A 27,637-nucleotide genomic window follows, 5' to 3' on the forward strand; every position below is an offset into this window, starting at 1 on the left:
CTATAAAGAACAGACATTTTGTTGTGCTGCTTTTATTCATTTTCAATTGGAGTTAAAGTACATGTCATGTTATCTATGTATCCCTCTATTTTGTTCATCCTGTGAGGTGGGTCATGGGGAAATAAAAAAAAAAAGCTGAGGACCAAAAAAGTTATGTGCACCCCTGGTCATAGCTAACACATATATTTAAATAATTATTTCAGCACACATTCCTCAATATTTTTCCTCCCATTTCATCATTTTAATGTGTATAACGGGAGTAACGCCCTTGTGATTATCTCTTCTTTATCTCTTTTACTCCATTAACCCATTTCCACATAGAATCATAAGAGTGCATTGTGTCTGATCTGATTTGGGCGAAACAGGTGTGCTAAAGTTTTCTTTTTAATTATCCCAGGGGGACAGTGGCTGCTCCTACAAGGTTACCTGAATCCACTGCATCACGTAAGGCCGGTCCTTATAACTACACGTTTAAAGCCAATATATGTTGTATTGGCTTCTTTTGAAACCATCAACTAACGCTTAAAAAACTTAAACTCTCGAGAATGATTTAGTCCGCATCATTGAGTCAATGAGCAGTGCCCTTGTAGAAGTGGTAGTTCAATTGCCTGGTTCAACCACGACTCATTTTCTTTTGTGTCCCCATGTATTTGAAGAGGCCATCAAAAGATTCACACAAAAGGTAACAAATCCATCTGTAGATATTGGCATATTGGTGTTGCAATTTAGCTGTGGAATCTTCCCTAGTCTTATCTTTTGGCAGTTTTACATTGACGTTTAGTGCAGGTAGAAGGTGAACTTGGTTATCACTGATGCTGACGTGAGCCTAAGACAGAAAGCTTCCCCTGTTGCTAAATTGACCGCTTGGAATTGCACCCGTCCAGCCCCAGTCCAAACATCCATCCCAGACGTCCAGATCTGACCCGTTCAAGGAGGATCTCATGGCTCTCAAGGAAGCGGCAGAACCACTGAAAGGTTTCCTGAAAGAACCTGTGAATCCTCGTCCGGCGCAAGCCCGATTCTTCGATTTTGCCTGTGAGAATGATCGAGTTGCATTCATTCAGAGATTGAGGGATCGAAATGCCAGACTGAGAAATCCCGACCTGCTGAATCGTCTGAAATCGCTCGGCAAGTGATGTAATTCAAATGTTTCTCTTTAGATATTTTGTCTCTATCTCTATCGAAATATTGATCTTTTCTAATACAGACCAATACAATGATAAGCTTATGAAAAAAAATACCAAAGTTCAAAAATAAACTTGCCTGTTTTGTAATCTAAAGAGTAATGATTGATATTGGAATATTTAAGAATTTTAAATGAAGAGATGCATTTTTCAGTTTGTGTGACACACTCAATCCACCGCATCTCGACATGGCTTTTCTTGTTTCATCAAATAAACCTACTCTAAATACTCCCAGGCGTACTCCCAGTTTCTATACAGTAGAGGGAAAACATTGTTGCACCCCATGAACACTTCTGGTCTTTCTGTGTGATTTTGTACTTGTGACTCAACCCTATCTGCTTCTGACTGTAACACACGTAATGATGTAAAATCACCACTCGGTGTCTGCATGCTACAGAAGTAATGGTGCACTCAACAAATTTTTTTTCTTCTATATATATATATATATATTATATCCTGAAGCAATGCATCTAGCTACAACTAGATAAATTGTTTGTTGTACAGTATGTATAATATATGTCATTTTGTAAATAATTTCCATGCTCTATAATAAATGTTACTTACCGTACACTCTGCTGTGGTGGAATAAGAACCTAGTACCTAAAATATTTATTAGTTCAGTTGCTTTTAAGTAATGGTCCAAATGCCCTGCCACAAAATGACTCAAGTAAGAGTATCCAAGTATTTGCTCTTAAATGTACTGAAAGTGTTGAAGGTAAAGGTAAGGGTTAGGGTTAGCCAACAACAGTGGTGGGCATACCACAACAAAAAATGTCAATGTCTCAATAACTTGTCATGTGCCCTTGAGCATCAATTACAGCTTGACAACGACATCTCATGCTGTTCACAAGTTGACTTATTGTCTGCTGAGGCATGGCCCCCCACTCTTCTTGAAGGGCGGCCCTCAGGTCATTGAGGTTCTGGGGTACAGAGTTATGAGCCTCTACACGGCGACTCAGCTGATCCCATAGGTTTTCTATGGGATTCCGGTCTGGAGAAAGTGCAGGCCACTCCATTTGAGGTACCCCAGTCTCCAGCAGCCGTTCCCTAATGATGCAACCTCCATGAGCTGGAGCATTGTCGTCCATGAAGATGAAATTAGGCCTGTGTTGTTCATGCAGGGGCACAATGACTGGATTAATGGTGTTATTCAGGGAGTATGGGCTTGTCACTGTACCATTCACAAAGTGTAGGGCAGTTCTGTATTGACTAGACACACCTGCCCACACTGTAACACCACCACCACCATAGGCTCGTCTGGTGACAACAGTGGCTGATGCATAGCACTCTCCTTGACGTGTCCAACATCGTTGGCGGCCATCATTTCTGCTCAACGTGCATCGACTTTCATCAGAGAACAGCATGAGGCCCACTGGTCCCTCGTCCAGCGTAAATGCTCCCTGGCCCATGAAGACAATGATGCCTGTGCCTGGTGGTGTGGTCAGGTACCCTTGCAGGTGGTCTAGCACGCAGACCACACTGATGTAAACGGTTTCGAATGGTCTGACGTGACACTTGGGTGCCTCTCACCTTAAATGTGCCTGGAGTTGAGTGGCATTCATCACCCGGTTCCGCAGGGCACTGTTCACAATGAAGCGGTCATCAGTCTGGGATGTGGTCAAAGGACGTCCACTTCTATGCCTTTCTGTGACTCTTCCAGTCTCTGTATCTCTGTCGCATCCTGCTGATGACACTGTGACACTCTAAGCTCAGTGGCCACTTCCCTCTGAGAACATCCTGTTTGAAACCTTGCAAAGGCGAGGTACTGTTGATCAATTGTTAGGTGTCGTCTTGGTCTCATGATGTCAAAATGTGAACAGCATGATGACGAGGACTGTTTAAATACCAATTCTAATTGAACCAGGAAATGTATTGGTCGGTTCATGGATCAAACACCTGTTGTGAATTTTGCCGTTCAGCTCCTTGTTAGAGAACAGCAAGTTGTGCAAAAAGTACTGAAACATTGAACAGTTGGACATGTGCATTCAAAAGATTAGAGAAGGTCAAATTAAGTTCACCTGTAAAGGTTATAGTGCATTTTAGGTTTCACCCGAAAGCCGAATATCCCTAACTTTGTGTGAGTAGCATGTGTGTGTGTGTGTGTGTGTGTGTGTGTGTGTGTGTGTGTGTGTGTATTATTTTTTTAAAACACAAGACCCACAAGACCTGCCGTTTTCAAAGATGCTCTGATCCAGTTGTCTTGCCTTCGCACATACAGTACAGTATGTGTGGGTGTCCAAGTGTGTGAGTGGCGCTGCACACTTAAAATCATATTTGTATTGAGATTCTCTCACATACATTGTTGATAGATTGTAAGCATTTATTGCTTTACACTACTTGTATTAAACCCCCTCTAACCTTCTTCAGTAAGAAATGGTGTGAAATCATCTTCATGTAGCCATTATTGCCCAAAGCATCCCAATGTTCAAAATTAGGGAGGTGTGAAGACTGCAGCATTAACGCAACACAAATCGAACCAGAACTGGAACAGTGTGTTTAAATTTCAACTTTATACATTTATTGCACTTGTGCAGAATTGTTTACGCACAATAAGCTCTATAAGCTCTAAAAATACTAAAATGTACGTATTCCACACGAGGTGCTTGCACAGGCAATTCTGGATCTATCATTATATTTCCCCCTGGGATTACTAAAGTATTTCTGATTCTGATTCTGATATAATAGAATAATTAACCATACATTGCAATGGTGTGGTTAAGTTAATTTAAAGGAAAACATTTTTTTTTTCTTCCATTTAGAAGAAGAATCTTTAATTGTCACGCAACACACCACACTACAACACATGCATACACACACACACGCTTTTGACCCATCCTGGCTTGTCCTTCCTCCGGGGGGGCAGGAGGTCCTTGGAGGTCGTGAAAGTGAACGCTGCCATCTTGGAGAGGGTGCTCTGCGAGTTCTTTGACCAAAATAAATTACCATGGCTCTCTGCATACGATGCCAGCATGGCGATTTATACAACGCTGCCAGCATGCAAAGTACCCTACTTTGGGTATCTATCTGCAGAAGACAAGGAGCTTTACAAAGAGCCACTGGAAATGATGTACACACAGTACAGTGTCAATGAGACAGCAAGTGCCAGAATTATATCCCTACATGAGGACTTTAACCAGAAAGGTGAATTCTTATTTATACAGAATTGAGTCATGTACATCGTGGTTAGCAATGATGAGCAATATTTACCTTATTGACACTTACAGTTTATTAATGATTCTCTTTTCACAGGTATGACACAGCAAGACAAAGAGAGGAAGAAATGGGTCTGTCGAAAGATGTGGCATGAGGAGACTACACGCAACTACAGCTCAGCATTTACAATGGTGTGTTGGCTATGCTGAAGGAATATTTAATGGTTTTCCAGGTGCGTGTTTACTTGTGTGAGACTGCAACTGTAATGGTGTGTCTTCCATTTCACAACAGTTTGTTTAACATATACAGGGTAGCCAGACGTTGGTGAACAAACTCCATGACAAGCAGCATTAGCTGTTCTGGCTTTCCTGGCTTGCTTCATGAAAGGGGAACACATCACTCAGGTTTCTCCCAGGGCTCTGGAAGAGATGGTGCTGGAGGATTACATGCTGCTGCCTGCCAGGAATATGTATGTGGGACAGGAAGCAGACAAATTCAGCACCAGGAATCCCTTTATGCTGTTAGTTCCCTGAAATTTAATTACATTTGATACTTCACCTCTATTCCTCATTGTTTTTGAGACATGTAGTAATCATCAGTTTTGTGGTGTACTATATTTCAGCTGCTAAAGCCATTCTTGGACACTGTCAGAAAAGCCTACACCACTACTGCTGTCTACATGCAGACAAAGCTCCCATTGGCTAGCCGGACACTGATGGCCCTGTCTGCTCTGGACCCGCTTCTGAGAGGCCACTCACAGGCAACTATCCAGCTAAAGAATTGAGTGGAATGCTGGACCACCTCTTACCAGCTGACAAGGACATCCACCAAGAGATCATACGGTACAACGTTGATCTAGGGCTACCCACGTTCAAGGAGGGAGAGAGCATGGTGGAGTGGTGGGGTCATGTCTTTGACAAGGGAGATAAGTACCCAGTCCTCAGTGCAATGGTGAAATGTGCTCTCTCCATCTTTCATGGACCCAGACTAGAGTCTTCTTTCAGTCTGATGAATGAGATCATCGACCCCAGAAGCGGAAACATGAACATCTCAACTTTTTGTGCAATCCGAACAGTAAAATACACCCTCCAGTCCAGGGAGAAGACAGCTGTAGCGCTCTTCAAATGTGGAGAGGATGTGAAGTACGGGGCGGTGTAAGAACATCCGGTCAGCAGGAACCACTGACAAATGGCAACGGCAGCAGAGTCTGCTAGAAAAGCAACGGCAGCAGATCAAGTATGGCTGCCAACCATCTGGCAGTGCTCAGGAGAGCAAAAGGCAGACGGCTGATGAAGAGAAGAGAGCAAGGCTGAGGCAACGTGGAAAGTGATGCAATGTAAGTAAATGTTTTTGTTGATTATTATAATTTCATTGTGTTCAGTAAAGTGACTCAACATCAACTTGGTGAGAGGGACCCTCTCCGTTGACATGGGCCCTCAGGGTGAATTAGGCACAGAATTTCGCATAGGGCGCCATGGAGGTCAGGAACAGCTCTGTTGGCAACTGACCACTACATCCACTGCACACTTAATTCATGCCACGCAACTCATTTGTGCTGGCAAGCACCCACACAATTACCCGGAATTGTCTAGTTTAGCAATATTGTTCTTGGAGAGTTAGTTTGTAATTAGTTATGTACTGGGTTATGGGCTGACTTTTGCACTTAGTAAATTCATAATTTGTACTTAATTTTGTGCAGTCTTGTAAGTCGCCACTCCTCCAGGGCCAATTTGACGGCGAGAAGCTCCCTATTCCCGATTTCGTAGTTCCTCTCGGCCGGGGTCAAACGCCTGGACAAGAAGGCGCAGGGATAAAGCTTCTGGTCGGAGGCGGTTCTCTGGGAGAGAACAGCTCCGACTCCCACGTCGGAGGCATCCACTTCAACCAAGAACTGCCGTTCGGGGTCAGGCAATACCAGAATGGGGGCTGAAGTGAACCGTGCCTTCAGGGCCAGGAAGGAGTCGTTGGCGGCGGTGGACCACAGAAACGGCATCTTGGAGGAGGTTAGGGCTGTGAGGGGGCAGCCACCGTGCTGTAGCCTCGGATGAACCTCCGATAGAAGTCGGCAAAACCGAGGAAGCGCTGGAGTTGTTTGCGGGTGTCCGGGGCAGGCCAGGTGGTGACGGCGGAGACCTTGGTGGAGTCCATCTGGATGGTCCCCCTCCCCATGACATACCCCAGGAAGGGGACGGATGGGACGTGAAACTCACACTTCTCTGCCTTTACAAAGAGTGAGTTCTCCAGGAGGCGCTGCAGGACCGTCTGGACGTGGTGGACGTGCTCAGCTTGGGATCGGGAGAAGATACTATGTCGTCGAGGTACACAAAGATGAATCTGTTGAGCATGTCCCTGAGCACGTCATTGACCAGGGCCTGGAAAACGGCGGGGGCGTTGGTGAGACCAAAGGGCATCACCAGATATTCGTAGTGACCGGAGGGAGTGTTGAACGGCGTCTTCCATTCGTCCCCCTCTCGAACCCGGACCAGATGGTAGGCGTTGCGTAGGTCGAGCTTGGTGAACACTGTGGCCCCCTCCAGGAGTTCGAAGGCTGATGAGATGAGGGGCAGGGGATAGCGGTTCTTGACCGTAATGTCGTTGAGACCGCGATAGTCAATACAGGGGTGAAGCGACTTGTCCTTCTTCTCCACGAAGAAGAAGCCAGCCCCCGCTGGGGATGAGGAGGGACAGATGATGCCCGCCGCCAGGGCATCGTTAATATAGGTGTCCATGGCCTCTCTCTCCGGCGCGGACAGGGAGTACAGGCGGCCTCTGGGGTGGGTGGAGCCGGGCTGGAGGTCGATGGCAATATCGTATGGCCTGTGTGGAGGAAGGGATGTCGCCTTGGCCTTGCTGAAGACCTCCCCGAAGTCGAGGTACTCGACGGGGACCCCCAACATGTCAGGTGCGGAGCTGGAGCTGGTGGGTGGCTGAGGTGCGGCGGCTTGCTTCAGGCAGACCTGATGGCACACAGGACTCCAACCCAGAATAGCCCCTGTGGTCCAGTCGAGGTGTGGGTTGTGATGCCGGAGCCAGGGGAACCCCAGGAGGAGAGGGTGACGAGGTGAGTGCAGGATGCAGAACTGTATCGTCTCGTGGTGGTTGCCGGACAGGAGCATGCGGATGGGCACCATCTGATGGGTGACTGTCCCCAGGAGGCGGCCATCCAGGGCAGTGGCAGGAACCGGAGAAGGCAGGAGAACTCTACCAACACCCAGCTGCCGTGCTAGGTTATCGTTGATGATGTTAACATCGAAACCAGAGTCAATAAGTATGGCGAGGGAATGTGAGCATTGTTTTTAATGTGGGTTCTTGAGCACTATGTTGATCTTTCAATTTAAGAAATGTAATCAATTTTGTTTTAATTTGAAGTCAACTTTTTTTATTAAAATTTCAAAAATATTTTTTTACATGTTATTTTTATTTTATTTACTCATTGATCTATTATATTATCATTCTATAAGCATTTCTTTCAAGTGTTTATGTTAATGAGTTTTATTCATATTTTGTATTGCCCTTGCATTAAAGTTATTAATAAAAAATGTGCAATTGTGATTTTCCTTTAAGGGGTGAAAAGTATCGGTATCGATTAAAAATGTTGGTATCGCCCATCCCTAGCTGGAGGGCAGACCTCAGTCTGTCCACCTCCTTCTCCAGTGATCCCACCGATTGCTCCTTCTTTGCAAGGCAGTCTATCTGAGGAATAAACTCCTTGTTTAAGATCCTGCATGTGTGGTTCCTCTGGACCAGCTCAGGCGGAGGAGATTCAGCCAGCTCTTGTGCCTGGCCAGCCTGGATCTGGTGTCACGACCAGAGCTAGGAGAGACCCAAACGCATGACACAGGGAGACGGAAGGCTGGCAAAGGATGTTTATTAACCTGGATGGTGGAGCTGGCCAGGGACCCGGTCAGGTAGGGATGGAGCAGGGCTGGGCAGGGACGATGATGACCGGGAGAAGGGGTCCAGGATCCGGGTGGAGAGACGGGGAACCAGGCTGGATGGAGAAGGACGGGCAGCCTTGGTCGACGACCGGAGACAAGCAGGTAAACCGGGCTGGGTGGATTTGGAGAGACAGACTGGGTCGACGAGAGGAGACAAGCAGGTAAGAGGAAGACGAGACAATGAGACATAAACTAGGAACTAGAAACAAGCACTAGGAGGTGGGGCTGGTGGTTGTCAGGCAGCGGAGCATGGCCTCCACCTCCTGGTTTGCCCGCTCCGTCTGGCCGTTGGTCTGGGGGTGGAAACCGGAAGAGAGACTGACCTGTGCCCCCAGGGCCTAGGAGAAGGCGCGCCAGACCTGGGAGGTGAACTGGGGTCCTCTGTCCGACACCACGTCTGCCGAGATGCAATGGTGGCGGAACACCTCGGCCACCAGCAGGTCTGCGGTCTCCCTTGCCGATGGTAGTTTGGGCAGGGTGAGGAAGTGGGCCGCCTTAGAAAAGCGGTCCACCACCCTGAGGATGGTAGTGTTGCCCCGGGATGTTGGAAGACTGGTGACGAAGTCCAGGGTGATGTGGGACCAAGGAAAACAGTCTTTAATTGTCACACGACACTCCACAACACATGCTTGCACACACACACACACATGCACATGCTTGATGGTGGCCGGTGAAATGGCTCCTCTGCTTTTGACCCATCCTGGCTTGTCCTTCCTCCGGGGGCACAGCCAGGAGCAGTGGGCAGCATACGTGGACGCGCCCGGGGACCAGGTGATAAGTGTCCATCGCTGGTCAGACGATGATGGGTGCATGTTTTTGGTGGGGGTCCCTACTGACGTGAGGTGGAGGAAACCCCATGTGAACACGGGGAGAACATGCAAACTCCACACAGAAAGGCTCCTGTTTTTGGAAGATAACCCGCCGGAGCACGGTGCCAACAGCGCCCCAGGCGGGAATCGAACCCAGGACCTTCTTGCTGTGAGGCAGCAGTGCAATGCACTGCGCCACCGTGCCAGGACGAGTCGGGATGGGTAATGGGCGGAGGAGGCCGGAGCGGGGTCGGGTGGAGGTCTTGGACCGGGCGCAGGTGGGACAGGCCGAGACGAAGGACCAGGTGTCAGGGAGCAGGGTCGGCCACCAGAAGTGCTGGCACCCCAGGTTGCGGGTGATCCCTGGATGGCAGCTGAGGCGGGAGGCATGGGCCCACTGCAGAACCTGGGAGCATGCAGAGTCAGGTACGAACAGGCGGTTAGGGGGTCCGGTACCTGGGTCGGGCTGATGTTCCTGCGCTTGGGTGACGAGGGACTCGATCTCCCAGGTGTGTGTGGCGGCAAGGCACAGGGGTGGAAGGATGGGTTCTGGATCCCCTGTCTTCTCCTCTGGCACGAACACACGGGACAGGGCGTCAGGTTTGGTGTTCTTGGTTCCTGGGTGGTAGGATAGAGAGAAGTTAAACCGGCCGAAAAACAATGCCCACCTGGCCTGCCGGGAGTTGAGCCGCTTTGCCATCCGATATAGGCCAAGTTCTTATGATCGGTCCGATGACGAAGGGGTGGATTGCTCCCTCAAGCCAGTGGCACCACTCCTCGAGGGCTAGTTTGACGGCCAGGAGTTCCCGGTTACCCACGTCATAATTGCGCTCGGGTGGGGTGAGCCTGCGGGACAGAAAGGCAGGGGTGGAGCTTACCGTCGGTTGGAGAGCGCTGAGAAAGTACTGCTCCTACCCCCGTGTCTCCTCGAGCTCTAGTGCTGAGGTTGCTGTGTAGTGTATCACTGCTCGTATTGTAGTATTGCAACTTGGACTACTGGATTGACTCTGCACATTTCACTGCTATTTGCTGATCTGCCAACAAGCTTGTGTTCCAGACACACCCCCTAATCAGGTAAGTCCTCTCTTATGTGGGCGTGCTCTTAGCCAGGTGCAACCCTAATCACATGAGCAGCTGTATTCTATCACCTATTTATGGTCCTGCCCTTGAAGCGTTAGCTTCAAGCGTTGGCCCATTTGTAGTCGCTCTCGTGTGAAGACGCTCTGTGTAAAGACGCACGTCTACCTCTGCACGTCAAATAGAAGTGCATTACTGACTAAATCTGTTTTATTGTTGTCGTTTGTTGTTGTCCTTTGCTGTTGTTTTTCTTGTTATTATTGCTGGTTCAGTCTTATTTGGCACTTACTTTGTCCTAGCTGGTTCAGGGTAGTACCGGCATATCTGCTGCTAACTGCTCAGCCATCAGCAAGGGTGTGAGCCAAGCAACTCCCTCTAATCAGTAAACCCTTTGTCTAACTTTCTGGGCGTGTCCTCCTTCCGCTGAACAGGGATAAATACCCTGCACTACAAACTAACTCTGAGTTGAGCTCTAGTGCTGAGGTTGCTGTGTAGTGTATCACTGCTCGTATTGTAGTATTGCAACTTGGACTACTGGATTGACTCTGCACATTTCACTGCTATTTGCTGATCTGCCAACAAGCTTGTGTTCCAGACACACCCCCTATTCAGGTAAGTCCTCTCTTATGTGGGCGTGCTCTTAGCCAGGTGCAACCCTAATCACATGAGCAGCTGTATTCTATCACCTATTTATGGTCCTGCCCTTGAAGCGTTAGCTTCAAGCGTTGGCCCATTTGTAGTCGCTCTGTGTAAAGACGCACGTCTACCTCTGCACGTCAACCGAAGCAAGGACACTGAACAAGGCAAACCTGCCTTCTTTCTCTCACTCCATACAAAATGTGCGACTACCGCATCACTACAACTTCAAGGTCACCCAGAAAGCCTGGTTATACCATACGCCGATGCAATCCGGGTAACCTCAGGTCCCTGCAGCAAACATCTTCTGCAAAGACCTCCTTCTCTGTTGGCTTGTGGAATTGTCGATCTGCAGTTAACAAGGCAGACTTCATTTCTGGTCATGCCAACCACCTCTCCTTGGAGCTCCTTGCTCTCACTGAGACATGGATTAAACCGGAAAATAGCGCAACCCCGGCTGCACTCTCCACTGGCCTGCTAATTTCCAACACATGGAAATTTAATCCACTGCTGCCTTTAAACAACTTTACCTCCTTTGAATATCACGCCGTCTTGGTGACTGCTCCCGTGAAAGCCTATGTGGTCGTCATCTACCGTCCACCAGGACAACTAGGTGACTTCCTACATGAGCTTGACACCCTGCTTTCATCAATTCCTGAGCATGAGTGTCCCATGCTCGTCCTCGGAGACATGAACATCCACTTGGACAGTGCGAGCTCGGCTGACTTCCTGTCTTTGGTTCGCTCGTTCGACCTAAGACAGGTCCCGACTCCACCGACTCACAAGGCTGGCAAAGAGCTTGATCTCATTCTTGCTCGGAGCTGTACCACGGAAAACCTATGGGTCACTCCTCTTCATCTCTCCGACCACTTCTTCATCCACTTCAATGTCCAGCTACCAAAACAACCCCCCACCTCCCCACCCATGGTTACTATCCGCAGCAATCTCCGCAACTTGTCTCCCACCCACTTCTCCTCTGTGCTCTCCTCTTCTCTTCCACCCCACGGCACTTTCTCCTCTCTGCAGGTTAATGATGCCACTGACTCCCTCTGCTCCACCTTGAGCTCATGTCTGGATAGCCTGTGTCCACTATCCACCAGACCTGCTCGATCAACCCAGTCGCATCCTTGGCTGACTGACACCCTCCGGACAACGCGCACTGACCTCAGAGCAGCCGAGAGGAAATGGCACAAATCCAAAACAATTGAGGATCTTGCAAGCTACCAGACACTGCTGTCCTCCTTCTCTTCCAGCATCACTGCTGCCAATAAGGCCTTCTTCAACGACAGGATCAACGGTGCCACAGACACACGTACGTTTTTCGCCACCTTCAAGTCTCTGCTTTACCCTCCACCACCTCCCCCAGCCACTAACCTCACTGCTGACTGCCTTGCCTCCTTTTTTACAAACAAAGTGGCAGCCATCAGCAGCCAATTCACTAAACAACTTACTCACAACCTGTCTTCTCCAGCCCTAGGCTCATCGTTCCCTGGTTTCACCCCCCTCGCTGAAAGTGAGGTATCTAAACTACTAACATGTAGCCGTCCTACTACCTGTCCGCTAGATCCGATCCCATCTAACCTCCTTCAAGCCATATCACCGACTATCACCCCGGCAATCACACATGTGATTAATTCTTCTCTAACTTCCGCCACTTTCCCTTCCGCTTTCAAAGCGGCTCGGGTCGCACCACTGCTCAAAAAACCCTCACACGATCCCAATCAAGTAGAAAACTATCGGCCGGTCTCTCTCCTCCCATTCCTTTCCAAAACCTTAGAGAGGGCGGTCTCTAGACAGGTTACAGAGTACCTGTCAAGAAACAACCTTCTTGATACACTTCAATCTGGCTTCAAAAGTGGTCACTCCACCGAAACAGCCCTGTTGTCTGTGACAGAGGCCTTAAAAACTGCTAGAGCTGCTGCCAAATCCTCGGTTCTCATTCTGCTAGACTTATCAGCTGCTTTTGACACTGTCAATCATTGCATACTCCTATCCATACTCTCAAGTATGGGCATAACGGGCAGTGCACTTTCCTGGTTCGAATCTTACCTTACTGGGCGCTCGTTCAGTGTGACATGGCGAGGCCAGCTGTCTGTGCCTCACAACCTCACCACAGGGGTGCCCCAAGGCTCGGTGCTAGGACCCCTCCTCTTTGCCATATACACCACCTCACTGGGCCCGATCATCCGCTCACATGGCTTTTCATATCACTGCTATGCGGATGATACTCAACTCTATCTGTCCTTCCCGCCCGACGACCCTACTGTCTCGACGCGGATCTCGGATTGTCTCGCTGACATATCCACATGGATGAAGGATTATCATCTTCAACTAAATCTGGCGAAAACGGAACTGCTGGTCTTCCCGGCCAAACAAGGTATTTATCACAACATTGATATTAAAATCGACTCTCTATCTCTTGTTCCTACCAAGGCTGCAAGGAATCTTGGTGTCATTATTGATGACCAACTGACATTCTCGGACCATGTTGCCGCCGTCTCCCGGTCCTGCCGCTTCGCACTACTCAACATCCGAAAAGTCAGGCCGTACCTGACCCAATATGCCACTCAACTGCTGGTACAAACCTTGGTGATGTCCCGTCTCGACTACTGCAACGCCCTCTTAACAGGCTTGCCGGCCTGTGCGGTGAAGCCACTACAGATGATACAGAATGCGGCGGCGCGATTGGTGTTCAACCAGCCAAAGAGGGCACATGTCACTCCGCTGCTCATTGAGCTCCACTGGTTACCTGTAGCCGCCCGCATCAAGTTCAAGTCTCTTATTCTGGCCTACAGAGTGATTGCTGGGAATGCTCCCGCCTACTTAAATGCTCTTGTAAGAGCACATGTTGCCCCCCGGATGCTGCGCTCGTCAAATGAGTGTCGCCTGGCTCTGCCGGCCATACAGCCATGGCAATCCAGGCTATTCTCATTTGTAGTTCCACGTTGGTGGAACGAGCTGCCAAAAATGACTAGAGCGGGGACCTCCCTCTCTGTCTTTAAGAAGCACTTGAAGACCCAGCTCTTCAGTGAGCACCTCCTGTCCTAACCTACAATTACTTAGCACCACCTTGCAGTATTTATTGTTACACGAATGTTGTTGTTACACTAATCTCTGTCGCAATGTAGCTTGAATGTTATTCTCCCTTGTAAGTCACTTTGGATAAAAGCGTCTGCTAAATGACTAAATGTAATGTAATGTAATGAAGTGTCCACCTCTACCACGAACGGGAGGTTGGTGTCGGGCTGGGCCAAGACTGGGGCCAACGAAAAGCGGCTCCTGAGGTCGAGGAATGTGGCATTGGCCACGGGGGTCCACTTGAAGGCCACTGCAGTTGAGGTAAGGGCTGAGAGGGGAGCAGCGATGCGGCTGAAGTTACGGATGAAGCGCCGGTAGAAGTTTGCAAACCCGAGGAACCGTTGGAGCTGCTTCCTATTGACTGGGGTTGGCCACTCCAACACGGCGGCCACCTTCTTTGGGTCCATCTCCAGCCTCCCTCGGCCAATGATGAATCCCAGGGAGGAAATGGACGGAACATGGAAGACACACTTCTCGGCCTAAACAAACAGATGGTTCTCCTGGAGGCGCTGCAGCACCAGGCGTACATGTTCTACGTGGTCGGAGAGGGATTTGGAGAAAATCAAGATGTCGTCGAGGTACACAAAGACAAATGATCTGAGCATGTCCCGGAGGACATCGTTAATTAGGGCCTGGAAGATCGCTGGGGCATTTGAGATGCCAAAGGGCATTACTAGCTACTCGAAGTGTCCGAGCAGGTGGTAAGCGTTGCGGAGGTCGAGCTTGGAAAAGTGGGTGGCACCCTGGATGGGGACGAAGACTGAATCCATCAGGGGCAAGGGGTACTTGTCTTTGAAAGTGATGTCGTTAAGTCCCCTGAAGTCAATGCAAGGACGGAGGGTCTTGTCCTTCTTCGCAACAAAGAAGAACCCTGTGCCTAGCGGAGAAGACGAGGGGCGAATAATCCCGGCAGCGAGAGAGTCGCTGATGTAAGTTTCTATGGCCTCCTGTTCGGGCCGGGAGACGTTATACAGGCGACTGCAGGGGAGGGGGGCGCCTGGCAGGAGGTTGATTGCGCAGTCGTAGGGGCGATGAGGTAGTAAAGATAGCGCCCCCTGCTTGCTGAAGACCGGGGCCAGGTCCAGATATTGCGACGGAACCGAGGACAGGTCAGGGCTCTTGGGGTCCCTTGGCGGTACGTCCAGCGGCTGGGTTGAGGCCAAGCGGAGGCAGTGGGCATGAGTGTGTGCTCGAGGAGCTCACGCTGCCAACGCTTCGCCTCGTCTACGGCTAGAGTCCGGAACTCGACGACGAGGGAGGCGACGCTACGGGAAGCAGGGGGACCCGGTCAGGTAGGGATGGAACAGGGCTGGGCAGGGACAATGATGACCAGGAGAAGGGGTCCGGGATCCGGGTGGAGAGACGGGGAACCAGGCTGGATGGAGAAGGACAGGCAGCCTTGGTTGACGAGCGGAGACAGGCAGGTAAACCGGGCTGGCTGGATTTGGAGAGACGGACTGGGTCGACGAGAGGAGACAAGCAGGTAAGGGGAAGACGAGACAACAAGACATAAACTAGGAACTAGAAACAAGCACTAGGAGCTAGGAACTTGGAACTTGGAACATGGAAGGGAGCCAGTAGCTGTACAACTCGGGTAAGCTAGTTGACGGTCTGGAAAGGAATGACTGGGAAGCTGAGACTAAATACTGTGAGAGTGATGCAGGTAATTGATCCCAGGTGTGTGCAATTGGGCTCGAGTAGGGAGCTGCAGATGGGGCAAGGGCGGCCTCTAGTGGAGCTGGGAGGCCGTGGGCCTAACATCTGGAGAGTAAGGAGCTGATTTGTATTTTCTCTCTGCTCTTGGAGGGCAGACTCCAGTCTCTGCACCCTCTTCTGCATTGTTACCTCTGTTTTCTCCATATTTGCAATGCAGTCTGCCTGAGCAATTATCTTCTAATTTAAAATCCTGCAGGTCTGGTTGCTCTGGGCCAACATGACATGCATGACATTTAGCCTTCTCATGGGCCTGGTTTGCCTGTGCCTGTAGAGTTAGGAGCTGCTGTTTACCATCTTGCTGCTGCAGTTGGAGTGCATACTCCAGCCGATCCACTTCGTCCTGCTCTCTCCACCCTCTCTTGCATGGAGCTCTTCTCAGCATCAAGGGAATGCACCCTCGCTCTTAGGGCTCTCATCTCCTGGTCTAGGCAATTATTGAGCACCTTGCGCAGCTCAACAATTTCACAATTCTACAGTTGATCTACTTCCTGCCTGAGCTGTTTCCTTTTCTAGTTGAGTTTCCTTTAGTTTACACTCATGAGCTCTCTGCATCAAGTGAGCAGACTCCAACTCATCCGTCAGCCACCGCATTTCAATGTGGCCCTTGGCTAGTCGGCACAAACCCTCTTCCCGCTGCAGACGGGCACCCTCAATACCGACTGCCTGGCCATACAGCAGCCTGACCTCTGTTCCATCTGTGTTCTCTTTCCATCCCTGGGCATCGACCTCCAGTTGGTAGGCTTGTGCAGAGATTCTATGTCCTCTAGATCCTTCAGAGCCATCTGTCCTCTCTACAAGGAGATAGGCCACTTGTTCTGTAGCACTGCTGTGGATCATGTCTGTTAGTCCATGCTGGCGCAGCATTTAACCACCTCCTTTCTCTGGGTATCTTGCAGCGATATTAGCTGATGCAGCTGTCCTCTCTTCTTGTAATTCTCTTCTTGTATTGCACTGGCCAAAGATTTTTCTCCTCTGTAAAGGCACAGATTTGGGCCAATGACTTGCTTATTTCTGCCATCTCATTGGCGTGTACTAAATGCTGAGTATTCAGGTTGTTCCTTTCAGTGACCAGACAACGCTCCCTCTTCTGGAGTGAATGCAACAGGAAATACAGCTGATCTTGCGCGGAGGCATCAGAGCGCACTCCCTACTCCCGTAACCACTAGGCCAACGGTGGCTGGTGAATGGGGGGTGTTAGGGCACTGCCCCCAAAAATCTGTCAGAGTGAAAAGAGTTTTTATAAAATATTTTCAATATCTAAAATCGTTTTCATGTCATAGGTAAATTGTGCCAGTCTTTATGAAAAACATTTTCACTATATTTTGTTTCATTTCTGTTAATTGTGTTAATCTTGTTTCCCTAAAATTATAAACTATGTGCCCAGGGTAGAAACAAGACTTACTTACAGTATTATTTCAATACTGTCCCTTTTCTAACCAACATATGCCAACATTTTTCTTATTTTTCTCCCTCTCCTCCTTCCTTATAGCTTATCACTTATCCGTTGTATTCTTTTGCATTACTTGCAGAAAGATTTGTTGTATTTGAGGCCTGGATAGGTTTAAAAAGTGAAGTAATAGTTCAGGTCTGACCATTTTATATTTGATTTAAAAACCAAATTAGTTTTTAGCCATTTGTGTATTTTTTTTTAATAGCAAAGACGTCCATCAAGAAATGGATGACCCTCGTTTGGGTCTTCCACTAAATCAATGCCCTATCAACTCATGCTAAAATGTTAATTTGCAATAGTAATGTAATGTTGATTTCCAAAAAGTTTTGGCTGTGATGGCAGTGACAATGACTGGGAGTAAAGGAAAACTTGAGCTTGTCCCTGGTGATAATGATGTAAACAAGACAAGCTCATACAAGTCCGCACAACTCCGGAGGGTGTTCTGGTTGTCACATGCAAACCCCCATCTAGTTATGTACTAGATACCAATAGTACCAATAGATACCAATAGACCAATTGATATTAGGACTGCTACCAATAGTCTGGATGAGTACACAGGGGCTGTGACATCATACATCAGCTTCTGTGAGGAAAGCTGTGGATCTGTTGGGAGGTATGCTGAGTGAACCCAGGTGCAGAGAACAAGGCAGAGGTGAGGTGGCAAAAATAGAGGTTTAGTCAAAACAAGTACAAAAAACTGGGCAAAAACAAATAAGAAGTCTCGGGAGCTTGGAACAAGAGCGTTGTCATGAGGTTAGACAAACTCAAGACTGAGCGCCCGAGGACACAAACGACAGGGTCTAAATAGGGACGACCAAACGAGACACAGGTGAAACATATAACCTAATGAGGCAGGGTAATCAGGAACAGAAATAGGTGAAGCAGAGCAACCTTGAAAAGGCAGTACTGGCGGCGTCTAGTGGCCGATGCCGGTAGGACCCGGGCGAACCCTGACAGGACCCCCCCGTCCAGGAACGTTCCTCCAGGGAGTGTTGGGTGGCGATGGCGGAAATCCTGGATATCCCGGGCCGGAATCCAGGAGCGCTCCTCCGGCCCGTAACCCTCCCAGTCCACCAGGTATTGCAGGGCCCCGCGGACCCGGCGGGAGTCCAGGAGCCGGCGGACCGTGTAGGCGGGCCGACCGTCGATGATGCGAGGCGCCGGAGGAGGCCTCGTGGTGGGCGCCAAGGTGCAGGTGACCACCGGTTGGAGCCGCGACACGTGGAAGGTGGGGTTTATCCTCATGGACCTGGGGAGCAGAAGACGGTATGCGGCAGGATTGACCAGCCGCACGATCTTGAAGGGCCCAACATACCGAGGCGCGAGCTTGCGTGACTCCACCCGTAATGGAAGGTCCCTGGTGGACAGCCAGACCCTCTGGCCCGGACGGAGCATAGGCGCTGGTCTGCGCCGTCGGTTGGCCTGGATCCGCTGCTGCCGGGATGTCCTCAGCAGGGCCTGACGAGCCCTCTGCCAGGTCCGTCGGCACCGCTGGACGAACCGCTGGGCTGATGGCACTCCCACCCCCGCCTCCTGCTCCTGAAACAGAGGAGGTACGTACCCGAACTGGCACTCAAACGGGGACATGTCAGTGGAAGAGCAGCGCAGAGTGTTGTGAGCGTATTCCGCCCACACTAGACGGTCGCTCCAGGAGGCAGGGTTGGAGGACACGAGGCTCCTCAGTGTTGTCTCCAGGTCCTGGTTGACCCTCCAGGCCATTGGATTGAGGGTGGAAACCGGAGGACAGGCTGACGGAGGCGCCGAGGAGCTGGTGGAACGCTTTCCAGAACCGGGATGCAAACTGCGGACCGCGGTCTGACACCACGTCCAGGGGCAGGCCGAACACCCTGAAAACGTGCTGCACCATGAGCTCAGCAGTTTCCAGAGCTGAGGGGAGCTTGGGCAGAGGATTAAAGCGACAGGCCTTGGAGAACCGGTCCACAACGACGAAGATGACTGTGGCCCCGAGACGGTGGAAGGCCGGTGATGAAGTCCACTGAGAGGTGTGACCAGGGCCGACTGGGGATGGGAAGGGGATGCAGCAGCCCCATGGGACGTGACCGGGGGTTCTTGATTCCCCAGCGGACCGGAGCCAAGATGCGGGAGCTCTGGAGAATGGGCTCGGGGAGTTCAACCAGCTCAGGAGGGTCGAACTGTCTGGAGAGAGCGTCGGGCTTGAGGTTCTTGGACCCGGGACGATATGAAAGGATGAAGTTGAACCAATTGAAGAACAAGGCCCATCGGGCTTGACGGGAGTTGAGGCGTTTGGCGTCCTGAATGTATGTCAGGTTCTTGTGGTCGGTCCAGACGACAAATGGGTGTTGGGCCCCCTCCAGCCAGTGCCGCCACTCCTCCAATGCCAGTTTGACTGCCCGTACCTCCCGGTTCCCTATGTCATAGTTCCGTTCAGCTGGGGTGAGGCGACGGGAGAAGAAAGCACATGGATGGAGCTTCTTGTCGTGAGTCCTTTGGGACAAAACGGCCCCCACTCCCACATCGGAAGCATCCACCTCCACCACAAAGGGTAGGGTAGGCTCTGGTGTGGCCAGGACTGGGGCAGCGATGAACCTCGTCTTGAGAGCCCTGAACGCCCCCTCAGCCTCCGCAGTCCAGGCGAAGCAGGCTGTGGATGTCCTAGTGAGGGCGGTGAGGGGAGCCGCCACAGTGCTAAAACCCCAAATGAATCGCCTGTAAAAATTGGCAAACCCGAGGAAGCGCTGCACCTGTTTGACCGAGGTGGGTGGTGGCCAGTCCCAGACGGCTTCGGTCTTGGCAGGATCCATCTGGACGAGACCCTCGGTGATGACAAACCCCAGGAACTGAACGGTGGTGGCGTGGAACTCACTCTTTTCCAGTTTCACATAGAGGCCATTGGCGAGCAGGCGGTGAAGGACCTGTCTCACATTCTGTATGTGTTCGGGAAGGGTCCTGGAGAAGATGAGGATGTCATCGATGTAGACGAACACGGAGCGGTTGAGAAATTCACGGAGGACGTCGTTTACAAAGGCCTGGAAGACAGCGGGAGCATTGGCCAATCCAAAAGGCATGACCAGGTATTCATAATGGCCGGTAGATGTGTTGAAGGCGGTCTTCCACTCATCCCCCTCGCGGACACGGACGAGATTGTATGCGTTTCGAAGATCGAGTTTGGTGAAGATGGTGGCGCCTTGCAGTTGCTCGAAAGATATGGACATGAGAGGAAGGGGGTAGCGATTCTTGACCGTGATCTTGTTCAGGCCACGGTAATCAATGCAGGGACGCAGGCCGCCATCCTTCTTACCCACGAAGAAAAAACCTGCGCCCGCCGGGGAGGTAGAAGGGCGGATGAAACCTGAGGTGAGTGCCCCCCGGATGTACTCCTCCATGGCTGTAGTCTCAGGGGCAGAGAGAGAGAAGAGACGTCCTCGAGGAGGGCAGGTGCCAGGCAGAAGGTCGATGGCGCAGTCATAGGACCGATGGGGCGGAAGCGTGGTGGCCCGTCTCTTGCTGAAGGCCTCCCTCAGATCGGCATACTCGTGGGGCACTCGTGAAAACTCGGGATGGATGAGACCTTGAATACGGACTGGAGCCAGGACACGGACAGGAACTCCGGAGTGGGCTGGGGCTTGGGAAGGAGCCCGAGCTTGGACACGGACTGGAGACTCGAGAGGGTGAGAAGACGGACTACAACGAAGACAGGTGGTGTGGCAGGCCGGACCCCATTCGGTGAGACGCCCGGAGGCCCAGTCCAGATGTGGGTTGTCACGAGCCAGCCATGGGTAGCCCAGGACGAGTGGAAATTCAGGAGAGTGGATGAGATGGAGCTGGATTACCTCTGAATGTCTTCCCTCGAGTGACAGCCAAAGGGGGGCGATGAGATGGCACACACTACCGGAACCCAGTGGTCTTCCATCCAGGGCTGTCACCGTGAGAGGATGCTCCAGAGGTGTCAGAGGGAGCTTTAGGGCTTTTGCTAGCCCTACATCCAGAAAGCTACCTGCAGCGCCGGAATCCACCATAGCTTGGAGGGAGTGATGTTGATCTCCCCAGGCGAGGGAGGCAGCCAGCAGGACCCCGGTCGCCTCGAGCTCGGGAGAGAAGGTTGGCCTCGTCACAGTTATCCCTACCCTGGACGAGATTTGGCTTTTCCCGAGAGCTCAGGGCAGGAAGAACGGAAATGCCCCGGGATCCCACAGTACAAGCAGCAGCGCTCCCTCATCCGCCGGTCACGTTCGGAACGAGAGAGCTGTGTGCTGCCTACTTGCATCAGCTCCTCCATCGAGGCTGGAGGCGGGCTCGGGACAGCCCGGAGATGCTCGGGAGGCCTCGTCCCCAGAGCTGCTCTGCGCGCTGGTATTGGTGAAGCGGGAAAAAGGCGTTCCCCTTGTCTCTCCCGGAGGCGGTTGTCCACCCGAATCGCTGTTTCGATGAGTGTGTCCAAGTCCTCCTGCGCCTCCCGGGATGCCAGCTCGTCCTTGACACCCTCATTGAGACCCTCCTGGAAGGCCGCGATGAGTGCCTCGCTGTTCCATCCAGATGCCACTGCGAGGGTGCGGAATGCGATGGCGTAGTCCGCTACGCTCTGTCCCCCCTGGCGGAGCCGGAGTAGCCGTGTCGACGCCTCCCGCCCACTGACTGAGTGGTCAAACACTGGGCCGGGGTTTGCTGATTCCAGATGGCTGTGGCCCAGGAGAGTGCTTTGCCTGTGAGTAGCGTGACCACGTATGCCACCTGTGAGCGCTGGGTGGGGAACTGTGAAGGCTGGAGCTCGAAAGCCAGGGAGCATTGTGTCAAAAAACCACGACAACCTCCTGGGTTACCGTCGTACCTCTCTGGCGCCGGCAGTCGTGGTCCGCGGTGATCTGGAGGACGCGGGTCCATGGGAGGCAGCGCTGGTGCAGGGGCCATAGGTGGAGCCTGTGCCTGGCTCTGCTGGTCGGCCTGGGCGAGCGACTGCAGGTTGTCCAGGACCTGTTGGAGAACCCGCTCATGACGGCCAATCGCAGTCCCCTGGTTCGTCAAGGCCACCCGCAGGCTTTCCACCTCTGGAGGCTGACTCTCTGCTGGGTCCATGTTGTGGCTCAGTCTTGCTGTTAGGAGGTATGCTGAGTGAACCCAGGTGCAGAGAACAAGGCAGAGGCGAGGTGGCAAAAATAGAGGTTTACTCAAAACAAGTACAAAAAACTGGGCAAAAACAAATAAGAAGTCTCGGGAGCTTCGAACAAGAGCGTTGTCATGAGGTTTGACAAACTCAAGACTGAGCGCCCGAGGACACAAATGACAGGGTCTAAATAGGGACGACCAAACGAGACACAGGTGAAACATATAACCTAATGAGGCAGGGTAATCAGGAACAGAAATAGGTGAAGCAGAGCAACCTTGAAAAGGCAGTACTGGCGGCATCTAGTGGCCGATGCCGGTAGGACCTGGGCGAACCCTGACAGGATCATCACGTACCAGGGTGAGTTATAACAACGACAAGCCCTGGTTCACAGCTAAACTCAGACAGCTAAGGTCAGAGAAGGAAGAGGCGTTTAGGAGTGGGGACAGAGACATGTTTAAAGTGGCTAAGTACAGGTTTAGCAAAGAGGTGCGAATTGCTAAACGACTGTACTCAAAGAGACTCCAAAAACAGTTTTCTGCCAAAGACTCTACCTCTGTCTAGAAAGGGTTCAGACAAATCATGAACCTCAAACCAAAAAAAACAAACTCCTTGAACAACTCACGCCTAGCCAACGACCTGAACAACTTGGGCAATGGGAGAGTCCTGACACCATCCCCTGTGACACCTTCCACCAGCCCCAGCCATCCAGCTCCACCTCCCTCACCACAGCAGGAGATTGGACCTCTTCACACCTACTCAACTCAGAGCCGCCCCCCCCACCACAGTGACATTTACATTTACATTTAGTCATTTAGCAGACGCTTTTATCCGAAGCGACTTACAAGGGAGAATAACATTCAAGCTACATTGCGACAGAGACATTAGTGTAACAATAAATACTGCTAAGTAGTGCTAAGTAATTGTAGGTTAGGAGAGGAGGTACTCGCTGAAGAGCTGGGTCTTCAAGTGCTTCTTAATAGTGCTTAGTGCTTAGTGCTTCTTTGGCAGCTCGTTCCACCAACGTGGAAGTACAAATGAGAATCGCCTGGATTGCCGTGGATGTATGGCCGGCAGAGCCAGGCGACGCACATTTGACGAGCGCAGCACCCGGGGGGCAACATGTGCTCTTACAAGAGCATTTAAGTAGGTGGGAGCATTCCCAGCAATCAACGACTCTTTCGATCCTGGAGAGAGACATCAACAAGCTCTTTAAGAGGCAGAACCCCCACAAAGCAGCCGGACCAGACTCTGTCTCTCCATCCACCCTGAAGCACTGTGCTGATCAGCTGTCTCCAGTGTTCACAGACATTTTCAACACCTCACTGGAGACATGCCATGTACCAGCTTGCTTTAAATCTGCCACCATCATCCCCGTCCCAAAGAGGCCATGGACCACAGGACTTAATGATTACGGACCCATCGCCCTCACCTCTGTGGTGATCAAGTCTTTTTAATGCCTTGTGCTTTCCTACCTCAAATCCATCACAGACCTTCTCCTGGACCCCCTGCAGTTCGCCTACAGAGCCAACAGGTCTGTAGACAATGCAGTAAACTTGGTGCTCCACTTCATCGTCCAGCACCTGGACTCCTCAGGAACCTACACCAAGATCCTGTTTGTGGATTTCAGTTCCGCCTTTAACACAATCACACAAGCTTTCCCAGCTGAGCATGCCTGACTCCACCTGCAGGTGGATCACGGACTTCCTGTATGACAGGAAGCAGCATGTGAAGCTGGAAAAACACTTCTCTGACTCGCGGACCATCAGCACTGGTTCCCCTCAAGGCTGCGTTCTTTCTCCTCTGCTGAGCTATCGAAGGGATGAGACATCACAACATTTCTGTACGGTATTCATGGTTGGACTTGTAGCCATGGGTTGGGGTTAGGGGTTTGGGTTAGAGTCAGCTTCTTTTCTCCATGTCCCCATCTATTTATGCAATTGCTGAAGAGGGTGACCTTGGTCAGTTGGCTCCCTGATGGTCTAGTGGCTAGGATTCAGCGCTCTCACCGCTGTGGCCTGGGTTCGATTCCCTGTCAGGGAAAGCTGATGTCACTGTGGGTGGCGATCAGGGACTTTTCCGCCAATGGGCGCGATGAACCACAAGTTCCACTTGAGGGTTGTTGATGTTATCAAACATGCTATTAATGGTGGTTTGAATACCTTGTAGATAATGCTTAAATCTGAAGACTGAGATAAGCAAAATGTAGCCAAGATTTCAAAGCTATGGCCATTATTGTCTTTCTGAAAACATCCTCTGAGCCAGAATTGAACCAGCGACATAAGCATGGCTGCTTCCTCCAATTGAAGGGTGCCTACAGTCTACCAGCTGAGCTATCAAAGGGATGACAAATTGTCCCTGTCGTAACATGACAACACCCCACGGAGGGCCCAGGACCACTAATTAAAATAATTTATCATAATAATCTGATGAATAGATTAATAATTTCTTCTATGTTTCCCATAAAGCACTGCTGCCTTCTAAAATAATTCCTTTAAACAGACTGATCGCAAAGAGAAAATGTAGGAAACATCGCTGTTTGTTGTTTAATTTCATGGTGTTCGACCAATTTCAAGTTTACACCTTGAACTTCAAATTTAGGTATAAGATTGAACACTTCCATTGGGTTCCGTAAATACAACAAAATATCCTCTGCATACAAACTGAGTAGTGGATTTAATGTGCTGGCTGATCGGTTTATGTGTAAGTATGTGATGTGTGCAGCAGTACAGACAGACATATACATGTATATATACATATTTCTTACAACATACTTGTATATTATTATGCAAACAAGTGTCATATAGATAGATAGAGTGACAGACAATAACTTCAGGGAAATTGCAATGTGGCAGCAGCTCACATCAAAACAATAGGCAGTCATAACAACAATAGAATAAAATATGAAAATCCAAATATAAAAAAGAAATTGACAATATATGTGAAAAGGGTGAAATATACAATACAAACTCACTTTTAACTGCGTACTATAAAGATGTAATAAAATATGGAAGCAAAATGGAAAATAAACACTCAAAATTGAAAGCAGTATGATCCTGAACCAACCTGAAGTATTATGAAAAAACCCCAGAATGAATAACAAAACTAAAAAACAAAACCCAACATAAAAAATATAAAAATACACTTCTGTATTAACAAATAGACAAATTTAATCATAAATACACCTGCACTTCCCCACGTGAATTAAGAGATGAAAGTTTTTACTCCTCAAAGCGTGTGATACTTACAGCTGTTAAATCCACCTCTGAAGCTTCACCATGACAGTAGAATCCCTGAATCAAGTTTCCATTGGACCCATGATAAGGGGAGAACCCGAAGGCACCCACGACCAGAAATTCTGCATTAGAGATTCCTACACTTGGGACTGTAAAGAGGTTGTGTCTACAAGAGTGGATTCTAGTAACTATGACCTTGGAGATGTATAAAACACTGAAACATTTTTATAGTAAAATGGTATCAATGACAATGATTGTAATAACTGTACATTATAAGGTTTATTTATTTTGTCAATGCTACTATAAATAATTATCACTGTTTGTTTTATAGGTATGTCTATTGTGTCCAAAAAGTAAGAATATTGTCTATTTTACTGTTGCGTAGGTAAAGATCATAATAATTTATAGACTTCAACTTAGAAAAACCTATTGTCATGTTGATTGTTTTGCATACAGCTTCACAGTTTGAAAAATATCTCCTTTTGCTGCATTTTAGATAAAGAGATTAGAAGTACAGTAAGATGAATTTGTTATAAACAGGATGTTGATTTAATTCCAGATGAATTAATCAAATATTTATGGTTCACTCTTTAGATCAATGCAAAGTATGTGTCATGTTCCTGATTAACATTGTTATGATTTCATTTAACAGTTTATCAGGGGAGAGCGCAAACGCAGTCCCCCACTACCACATTTGGGGAATTCGCAGGGGTCAGCACAACCGGAGTGCAATGCCTGAGCCTCGCCCTGGGTGGACCACGCGGTTTATGTCGTTTTTACAACACATCACCAATATATTCAATCCCAACACTAATGTGGGACAAGACATGAAACAGTCAAACAATGCTTTACATGTGATAATTAACATAATACAAACACTGCACTATGACCGATAATCGCCATTTACCCTCTCCCCCAAAAACCTACACCAAGCCAAAACCCCCTTTCCACCTCTCTAGGGCCTCATGCTGTCCCCATCTCCCCACGTCTGCCCCAATCCTTCCTCTCACTTCCCCTTCCACCCTCCTTATGACCCGCAGGGATACCTACGACAGCCGGAGCCTCCTCTGGTCCTGCCCCAAACCCCCCTCCCAAGCCTCAGGGTGAGCGCGAAGCCACTTCGCCACATGGCCATAGTGCCATGGCACCTGCTCTGCCCGGGCCCCAATATGCCCAAAGTCCCCATCACCCTCCTTGCCTGATAGGAGAAGTACAGCCTGAGGAAGTGTCCTGATGGGTGGACCACCGGAGAAGACAGCTCCCTCAACAAAAAGGAAACAAAATAGCTGTCTAGCATTAGTGGGAGGTGAGGCACGCCCCTTCCGTCCTCCCCGATCGGCGCATACATACGGGTCCTCGCCGCATACTCGTACCGGCATCCCCACACGAAACTGAACAGGAGACGCGTGAGGGGCGCCCGCATTCATGCCTGCATCGGGAAGACGTACGACAAGTACAGTAGGGATGGCAACACGTCCGCCTTCAAAACCAGCACCTTGCCTGTGAGGGTCAGTGTCCTGGATTTCCAGAGGGCGACCTTTCTCTGGACAGCTTAAATTCAGCTGGCTCAAAATCCACCCGAGTAATCTCAGGGGTGCTACGCCTAGCGACATCACCCCTGCTACGTCCGTCCTTCCCTTCCACCGCCAAAAGAACTTGACCGAGGTCTTCGCCAGATTTAACTCCGGGCCAGAAACTCCTGGAAGATCTCCAAGGAGCGAAGCAGGCAGGCATCGCTCTCCAGAAGCAGGGTGGTGTCATCCGCATACTGGGACAGCTCGACCCTAAGGCCGCCGCTGCCTGGTACCAGCAGTCCTCTCACACCCGGGTCATCCCGAGTGGCTGCCGCTAGGGGCTCCATGTAAGGGATGTAGAGCAGGGGTTATAGTGGACAACCCTGTCTTACCCCTGCGTGCAACCCAAAAGGTTCACTTAGGTGCCTGTTAACACAAACCATGCTCCCCACAGCTGTGCACTACATTACATTTAATGTACGCTTTTATCCAAAGCGACTTACAATTCTTCATACACCGATGGACGCAGCCATCAGGGGTGTCTTGCACATGGACACTACAGCATGCTAGCAGGAGGAGCCTGGGATGGAACCAGCAACTTTTAGATTACTAGACAACCAGCTCTACCTGCTGAGCTACCATTCTCCTACTTTCTATGCAGCCACCCAGCAAACAGCTTGACTAAACCTACCTTTCACAGAAAAAGGAGCGGTCAGTGGCGCCCCTTACCATCACATCCGCTTCTGTCACCACCTTTCCCTGTCTG

At 50.1% G+C, this 27,637-nt stretch overlaps 1 protein-coding gene across 1 annotated transcript in view; it reads left to right on the plus strand.

Moving 5' to 3' along the window:
• The window catches only part of mcama (melanoma cell adhesion molecule a), a gene marked incomplete at its 3' end in the record, with an annotated part of 93,000 nt that extends 65,791 nt beyond the window's left edge, over positions 1–27,209 (plus strand). Inside the window, exons 20-22 of the mRNA XM_080014210.1 lie at positions 26,398–26,460; positions 26,757–26,859; positions 27,051–27,209. Coding sequence (XP_079870336.1) covers positions 26,398–26,460; positions 26,757–26,859; positions 27,051–27,209 — 325 coding nt within the window. The remainder of the gene's footprint in view (positions 1–26,397; positions 26,461–26,756; positions 26,860–27,050) is intronic.
• Between the last annotated feature and the right edge of the window lie 428 nt (positions 27,210–27,637).

Source organism: Zeus faber, assembly GCF_960531495.2.
Source record: "Zeus faber genome assembly, chromosome: 14".
In the NCBI taxonomy this organism is placed as follows: Eukaryota; Metazoa; Chordata; class Actinopteri; order Zeiformes; family Zeidae; genus Zeus; species Zeus faber.